We start from the raw sequence: 9,365 nt of genomic DNA, 5'->3' as shown, positions 1-9,365 counted from the left end.
GCTGCTCTGAGGTCTCCACACAGCTTCTCTTCTCCAGGCTGAACAGCCCCAACTTTCTCTTAAGGAAGGTGCTCCAGCCCTCTTAACGTCCTCGTGGCCTCCTCTGGACTTGCTCCAGCAGCTCCATGTCCTTTTTATGTTGAAGACACCAGAACTGGACACAATACTCCAAGTGAGGTCTCACGAGAGCAGAGTAGAGGGGCAGGATCACCTCCTTCAACCTGCTGGTCATGTTTCTTTTGATGCAGCCCAGGATACGGTTGGTTTCTGGGCTGCCAGTGCACACTGGAGCCGGCTCATGTCAAGCTTCTCATCAACCAACACCCCCAAGTCCTTCTCCACAGGGCTGCTCTGAAACTTTTCTCGGCCCAGCCTGTAGCTGTGAACTTCATAAGGCTGGCATCAGCCCACCTCACAAGCGTGTCAAGGTCCCTCTGGATGGCATCCCTTCCCTCCAGCATATCAACTGAGCCACACAGCTTGGTGTCATCAACAAACTTGCTGAGGGCACCTCAATACCACTGTCCATGTCATCGACGAAGATATTGAACAAGACAGGTCCCAACACCAATCCCTGAGGGACACCACTCATTACTGCTTTCCAACTGGACACTGAGCTGTTGACCACAACTCTTCATGTGTGGTCATCCAGCCAGTTCTTTATCCACTGAGTGGTCCATCCATCAAATTGATGTCTCTCCAATTTAGAGACAAGGATGTTGTGTGGGACAGTGTCGAACACTTTGCACAAGCCCAGGTAGATGACGTCAACTGCTCTGCCCCTGTCCATCAGTTCCATAACTTTGGGTTATGTTGGGCATTTTTAATTCCTTATGCTCCTGAGGTTAAGTTATGGTTAAACAGTGAGAAGCAAATATATTTCACTAGATGTCCAAGGATAATGTCAAATGTAAGGGATAAGAATTCTACCTACAAATATTCATAGTTTCTCACTCAGTCCACCTTTCAACTTTTCCTGTAATTATTAATTGAAAATAAGATCAAAATGAAATTTATTTGTCCCTTTAATATATTTGCATGGGAGCTTTTCAAGATTTTAGAATGTCTTTTAACCTTCATAAGCAGTCCTCGAATTACTGTATCTCATTTTTGGCTTATTTCAGCTCATACCACAGTTTCCATAACCCCAAAACTACCTGACCTAGACAAGAGAAATGGTAGTAGGGAGCCAATTACTTTTCACCTAAACTGAAAGCTGAGTTAACTCTCTATTCCATTCTATTTGAACTATTCCTCATTACTTCAATCTATCTTTCATATCATAAGGAAATTGATGAGAAAATTCTGCACATCTTTGATATTAGGATTTATTTAACATTAAGAACTTTTACAATTTGCAATACTAACAGATTTTTCCCTCCCTTCTCTCAAGGAGAACATAAGGGCTTACCTAAATATATCCTGTCCTAAGTCATTATATGTGTTCATTAAAGCATTAACTTCTGAAAATATATTTACTTCTCAAGAATTGATTTCTAGAGTAAGTGACACCTACTTCTGAATTTAACTCTAATACTGTTGTTTCAAAGTTATTACTTCACCTGAAACCAACTGATCTCAGGTTTCTGGAACAAAAAGATTCTTCCACCAGTCAGATCTTCAGAGTCAGCATCTGTAGCTCTACATAACAGTACAAAGGACAACATTAACTAAACCACATAATCAGTGGAAAGTGTTATGTATTCATCAATAGTTTTAGACTCTGTGAGGCTCAATCTTTCAAAATCTTGAGGCTTTTTACTAATACCTGAACCTCCCTGTAGCTGGAGACTAAGTTTTAAATACCCTGTTGTGCAGCACATTACTACCTCATGAGAGAATAAAAAAGCCCAAAAATTACTTGAAAGGTAGGTGCATCAAGATTTAACAGAAATCTGCAGTGGGACTTAAGCCTCTGCAATCCTATATTCAAGTAAGTAAGTTTTACAAACAACATCTATCTGTGAAGTTGGCCATCTCAGCAAGTGGTATTTGTACGCCTTCACAGGACTGCTGAAATTTCTGGCACTTCAGATAGTAATTATCCACATCTTGGTGGAAAAGACAAAGAGAGGGAACCACCCATGTGAAAAAACTGAAGCTATGTTATAACATTAAAAAAATACACTGATCTTGTAGTAGTAACAGAGAATGGAAAAGATATTTCAGTTCTGACCTATTCCCCACTGCCACTGTGGACTTGGGGGGAGCACAGGAGAGAGTACTCAGCATCATTCAAAAGACAGCCTGTCTGTCCTAGAAAACCTCTCTCTTCTAAAGGGCAGCTAAAAGTTACGTTAGAAAGGCAACATGTCCAGCTCTCCATATTTATTAAATTACAAGCACTAGAGGGTGACCTTAGAGCTTGACTGGAGCACAACTCCAGAGGAAAAAAAAAATCCTAAATCTATTTTTGAACTCCCTAAATCTATTATCTTGCCCATCTATGCTGGCACATGAAATGGGATAGAAGACACAGTACTGTTCCACAAATACATGAAGTATAATCCATATAAGCCATTATAATGAAGATGGAAGTTAAACCTGTCCCACAAAGTTATGCTAAATGAAATCCCGATGTTAATTCAATTAAAGGACTGTGATGTAAGAGAAACAAGCCATTCCCTCTATCCAAGCAAACACTCAAAATCTCAATCTAAGCTACATGTCCATGGGAGGAAAGAAAAAAAAAAAAAAAAACCAAAAAAATAAACAAACAAAAAACCCAACACTCATACTTTTTTAACATGCATCTCATTTTCACCTTGTGTATAAGTTACTGTTGTTGTCTTATCAGGAAGTCAAGAAATTTCCTATCTGAATCGTGTATTTTCCTGATTATATTCAAGTCTGTAAAATCAAAATTCTTGGGCTCTTGAACAGCCACCTTTTACAATTCAGCCATGTGTCCATTACACAATTAACAGAAAGGGTTGCTAATATATTTTAGAAAGTGCAAAAATACTTTGCTACTAGTGGATTACTGTAAATTTACAAAGTATTTTTGATAACAGGAGAGTGATGAAGTTGGAATTTACCCCATCTTATTAGTGTCTGACTGCAATATTCAGTAAGACCTGACAATATTAATAAAGGTCTGTTTAGATGTAGAAAAAGCTCTATCTTGGCAGTTCTTTTCACAGAAGGCAGATGCTGATAACAACAACCCCAGGCTTTTTGTGACCTACTTATAGGGCCAATACACCACTTCATTGTCCTCCCATGGTGCTGAAGCCTAAACAGACAAATCGCACACAGTAATTTCAGTACAATTGACTGTGGGATGCTCCCTCTTTCAAATAAGGTCTGAGAGTAAAAGTGAGGGTGGATGCTTCATCTTCCATTTAAAGGCATGAAAGCATAAAATAAAATCAAATAAAAAAAAATTACAAAAATGTGAGGTTCAAGCAGCTAATGCTTGGGACAGTGAAATGATCTGGTGAACACCTGTGTTAAGAAAACAGGTCTGCGGCTCTGTGCCGCTGAGCCTGCACAGACATTAACCATGCTTTCTTCCTTTCTATGTACTGGACCACTCAGTTTTGGTGCAACACTAAAACACAAATAGGCCACACAAACACAAACAACTTTGTTGTCCTCCATTGTTAGTGGTTTCGACTATCATGCTTGTACCATTGTTTACAGTCTTATTATCAGCAACGATTTCACTATTCTGACTTCTGGTTCCTATTTAACTACAAAACTAGTCTCACTCTATAATTTTTATTTAACTACCTTCCTAGCTTTCATTTTACATAAAACATATTCCCTTCCATACTTGATTTTCATGAACATTTCTATTAGTTACTTGATCCAGAACTACTCTGAGGCTCAGAAATAAACTATTTGCAGAAGCAGGGTTGAAATATGATGACTTGTGATCTCCATCTTCCATGGGTCATGGAATTGATAGACTGTACCAGAAAGAAGGGGAAAGCTTCTATTGAAAGACACCACAAGCAATGATCTATAGTAGCAAGAAGTAACTCTCCTCAGCAGCAAGACTGATGTGTTGTGAGACTGAGTAAGAATCTATTTTGTCAGATTACAGAAGTGTGAACTGACAGCTACAAAAGGATTATTATATTATTCTAGAAGGAATGCACCAACTGCTTCTGATAAGTAAATACAGGAAAATTGCTGTAATAGGTAATAGAACTATAACAGTAACACCAATCTAATTTCCCCCCAAACTGCAACAGAGTAAAGCAATAACCTAGGAGTACACGGGATAAGCTCACAGAAGAAACTGCTCCACTCCTGTAAGCACAAAGTTATGCTTTTGCTCAAGTCCACTGCTAATTGGGTACTGTTGCACCTATGCAACACCTTGTGTATATGGTATACCTAGTTGACAAGCAACTCTAAGTAATCAATAAAAAGAATTTACATGAAATCTTTTGGAAGTATGCATGTGACTTCCCATTACAGTGCTCTGAGCTGGAATTCTATTCAAAACCTGCACTGAGACAGCTCCTCCTTTTCATATCTAGGAGACCAAAGAGATGCTTCACACTGAGATCTTCATAGTCAAAGCAGGGGCCTAAGAGACATGTAAATTCTAAGTGCATTCATGAAGTTATACTAAATATTAGCTTGCCTTGAAGTAAGATGTAAGTGTACTGAAATAGCATAATTAACAACAGTATTTTTAACACTGTGGTGGTATTGCCAGACACAGTGTCCATTTTACATCAGTATGTAAGCAACATGAACACCCTGAAGAGGTGAATGAAGACCTGTGAGCTTAGCTACTTAGCAGGGTTAAAGCAGAACATTAGTATTTGTAGATACATATGAAAACACTGCTTTCCTTAGAACACATCTTAGAAATTATCCTCCACATAGCTTGTAACTAAGTCTTACAAGAAGAAATGCAGATGTTAGATAAAACTGTTGCCTTGTTAGAGGTCACGCATTTCAGTGTATGGTTGAATCACAGACAACTGGAAGGTTTTGAAGTTGCAGTACCATGAACCAGTTACAGATAAAGAATTTACTTTCTACTGAGGTACATTTTGAGAAAATGAAGGCAGACAAAAAATACCTGGATGCTGACTTGTGTGGTCATGAAAAGTGCTCTTTCAGTAAAACAAAACAAAAAAAAATAAATAAAAATCAAATCTGGTGTTACAAAACTTCCAAGTAATACTGAACCCAAAACACAAAGTACCTTTTTTATGATGTTTTGCTTTGGTTTTTTTTTTCTTTTTAAAAAAGATTTTTAGAAAGAGGCAGGGGATTAAAGCAATATGGAAGTCTGTTGTGTAGCTAAGGCTTTATCATTATCGACTTTGCAACAGAAACTGAACACAACAATTGTATGCAACCTTTTCCAATACTTTGAGAGAGGCAGTAAAGTAAGTGTAACAAAGCAAGGAAACATTGTAAACACATCAACATTACCTTCCCAATGAGATACAGAGTTGCTGAAAGCGTGTTAAAAACCTACAAAGTATTCAGCTGAGTTTGTAGTGAGTTTATTCCTTTTTAGAAATTGTTACAGCAAAACAAATTCTCTTCATCTTCTGACAAAATAGGTCTGGCTCCACACAGACAATAAGCACATTCTATATTTCACTTTATTAAAAAAAAAAAAAAGTCTTGCTAAGTGAAGAACTCTCTCTTCATTGCACAGCTTCTCAATTTGCTATTACTGTCTCTAAAATATAGAGCAACACATTTTCCTCTGTTGCTGCTCACATGCTAAAGCATCAGCCTTTGTGCTTCTACAAAGTGACTTGCATATCCCATCTCCCACTCTGCCATGCTTCAAGGATGCTGCCTTGCCCATCATTTTCTTATCTGGTGCTTCCCAAAGTTCCCCACAACACTGTCATATCAGCCCTGCTAGACTCACCCTGTTGGGAAAGCTTAATAGTTTAATGTGCTGCAGTTTCCCCACTTTTCTATCTGCTGGTTGTAAAAGGAAGGAAAAGGTCAACACGTATTCGAAGCCAGAAGACATTAGTGTCTTCAGAGCATACCCTAAAAAATAGCATAGGATAATGCACAAGAGCAGCATTTCGGGAGAAAAGACAAGCAATGCAATCCTTATGTGCCTGTCACCCTTCTTCTTAGTTGTTTCATTATTACCCAGGAAAGAATTCTCAGGCAGCACCACTCTTTGCTTCCTTTTTAATCTCCCCATCCTTCCCCAGTGATGGATGGATCTTCATATATGCTACATTCCCTGCCTGCTCACCAGAATTTACAGCTTCTCTCTCCCTTTCCTTGTATGATCGCTTTTGGTATTAACATTGTAAAAGCTACCAATGGAATAACAACTGGACATTATGATTCCGAACAGTGTCTGGCTGTCATAAACCGCTTCTTGGTTTTACAGATACTTTCCAAGGCATGTGAAATTGCTGGCTTATTTACAGGCAGTGAATCCATAACTCAAAAAGTACCTGACTAACAGGCATGCAAGAGAAAAATATGATTAATTCATTTAGAAGAACTGTCTATAGGGCTGTGACTTTACATGTTATTTTGGTTGCAGCACATCTACAAGAACTCAGAACTTTCAGTCATACCAGAGCATGTTCATTCTCATCACCTTTCCTTCCCTTACACAGCAAAAGCAGTTTTTCAAAAACACTTGACTAAACATGTAACTTTTTCTTATTTTCTTCTTTTCCCCTAATTCAAATACCAATTTTGAAGTTATTTGCACATCTCTTGATGAAAGCTGCTGCTCTGGCAGACCATCTCATCTCACATGAGATCCTCAGCCAAGGCCTTACACCCTACACCACTTGTGGTACAGAGCTGTAGCTTGCATTTTACATGTGCTCCCACTTGTGCAATACAAATATGCTATCATTCTGCTGATCTGTTACATTCTGTTTCTGAACACACAGTCCAAAAATAAACTCACTGATATTGTGGTGATCTGAACTGTTGCTCACTCAATCCCAGGAACTCCTGATTTTGCTGGTTTATATTTTATCTTTACCTAGAATAGCAGCACATTTCTCTCACATATTAACTAACATATCTCTATTCAGACCATGTATTATTTTGCCAGATTTTCCCTGTAGTACTAGCCTTTTTATTATTTTCTGCTCCTACTATTATCTAATATGATGTTATTCATTCCCAGATTCTCAATTAATTGCTGAATAAGGGAGACTACCTCCTACTGGAAGCTTGGGGTTAGCTACCTAACAAAAACCAAAACAAACCACCACAACACACATGTAGATCTATCTGCACTAAGCGTACTCTAGAAATTTAGAAGTATTAAAGATCTTACTAGAAAGCCCTCAAAACTTACACTAAGTTCTTGAAAATTTTCAATTCCTCGACTACCCTGAGAGCAGACTTATGTACGTGGGGATTTTTTTTTTTTTTTTTTTGATAGCTAACCAGAACTGTCCCGTGGGATGCAGTTTAATGAAAGAGACTTTTATGTCTTTGTCACTAGTTAGAACCCACATTGTCACAACTACTTCAGGTTGCAGGCAATTTGAAAGAGCTAAAAAAAGGCAGTGTTTTATTTTTATTAGATTGCTAGTAAGTACTGGTATCAGTGAATAATAGCTGTCAAGTCAATCAAGCAATATATTGTCCTATAGAGTCTATATTCTTCCAGTCTGTAACAAGGGTGTCAGATTGGTAGCTGAGCAGCCGAACTACCCAGTAGTTCCCCATTTAAAACCAAGGGAAGTGAAGACTTCAGCTTCCCACGTAATAACCCAACACTTTGAGGCTAAGTTCCTTTCTTGTTCCAAACTCTCTACTTAAGTAAACTCAAAAGAAAGTAATCTTAATCACACACTCTTACACACCTCAGGTTCACACATTACTCTTTTGTTCCCTAATTGAAGTTCTCCTGTTATTTGCTAGGAAGAGCAAAAGAAACAAGAATATAAAAGATCTGCTCTTGTAAGGCCACTGGCACTGCTATCCTTGCATTCACGGATATCTTGGACTTTCTCCAGACCAGATATTTTGCCTGCCCAAACATTACGAAGCTGCTTAGACACATGGTCTCTTTTTCATTCTGGAATGGCTCATCACTATACAGATAAGCATCACATCTCATAAGCTTTTTCAATAAGTTTTACTGCTCAAATCTAGAAGTCATGGAAGAGGGAAACACAAACCCAATGCAAAACATTGCCACACTTGCCACTGCCATGTTGTGGCAATAAGAACACATTTTTAATGGTCTAAGATGACTGTTAGCCCAAGCTCACAAACACTCTGAATGCTGGTGGAGAGCTGATGAAGACATGCATGTTTCATGATACCATTACACGGACAGACACACACAAACAGCTTTCCATTAAGTGAAGATATGATGCACTAGAACGGACTCAAGGGTATAGGTTAACACTTTGAGACTGGTATCTGCAGCGTACCACTACTGTGGCACACAGCTTTGTGTTTCTAATGGCTGATGAGACTTGCAACATTTGTGGGAAGGCAGTAATGCAGAAAGTAACACAGAAGAATGGAAGAAACCCACCTTAAGTAATTCATAATGTTGAATACCATTCACACCAATGTCAGGATCGATGGCAGATGGGACAGAATAGCGAGAATTAATTGCTGTGTTTTCAGGGATAGAGATGTTAATAGTGTCTTAATTTGTGAGCGTGAAAGAGAGGGGCATTGTCATTTATATCCTCTATTAGGAATCTGATCTTGACCAGTCTGAAGACTTCATCAGGCAAAACAGCAACCTCCACCTCATAAAAGCAGCGATTCTCACTAAAGATGCCAGAGCACAGCTTCTCTCGGTCTATGCGGTTCGCAGCTGTGAAAATCTCACCGGTGTTCTCCTCCACCCGTACCAATGGTACATCCCCAGTCTTATACACAAGCTTGAACTGCAGTGGTGAGGACAGGGGCACATCTGGGTCCAGCGTTAGGTTAAGATCCTTGAGCAAATTGCCAATGAGGACATTTTCAGGCAGTTCTTCCCGCACGGTATAATTCTTCTCCTGTGCGCCAGATTGCAATACAATACAGGCTAATAAGACTGCCAAGAGGTAGGTTCCAGACAGCAAGTCCATCTCCAGAATGACTAATGAGTATTCGTGTAGAACACCAAGAGCAGCTGGAAAAAGGAAAAGAAAGAAAAATTCTTTAAAATTTACAGAATATTGTGTTCAAGTGATGGAGACATGACAGGGGTACTTCCCCAAGGGCAAATAACCCTACCTGTTTGAAACCCTATTAGTAAAGTAATATTCAATTTAACAATCATTCATAAAATGTATAAAATTTCTTGCACAATTTTTTACTTAAAACCAGTTACTAAGAATCTCAAAACTGGATCAGAGTGAATGAACAAATAAATACAAAAATCCTTATTTCCAGCACGACATTCTCCTTTGCTCCTTAAGAGA

The 9,365-nt window shown here is 38.7% G+C and overlaps 1 protein-coding gene across 1 annotated transcript in view; it reads right to left on the bottom strand.

The window, feature by feature from the left end:
- LOC104405528 (protocadherin-11 X-linked-like) overlaps positions 1-9,075 on the bottom strand; it is a 34,723-nt gene extending 25,648 nt beyond the window's left edge. The window contains 2 exon segments of the mRNA XM_010014262.1: positions 8,480-8,605; positions 8,607-9,075. Coding sequence (XP_010012564.1) covers positions 8,480-8,605; positions 8,607-9,029 — 549 coding nt within the window. The 5' untranslated portion in view covers positions 9,030-9,075.
- Positions 9,076-9,365: the final 290 nt, after the last annotated feature.

Source organism: Nestor notabilis, unplaced genomic scaffold, assembly GCF_000696875.1.
Source record: "Nestor notabilis isolate BGI_N333 unplaced genomic scaffold, ASM69687v1 scaffold9915, whole genome shotgun sequence".
NCBI lineage: Eukaryota > Metazoa > Chordata > Aves > Psittaciformes > Psittacidae > Nestor > Nestor notabilis.
Note: the sequence above shows the minus strand (reverse complement) of the source record. Positions and strands in the feature narration are given on the sequence as shown.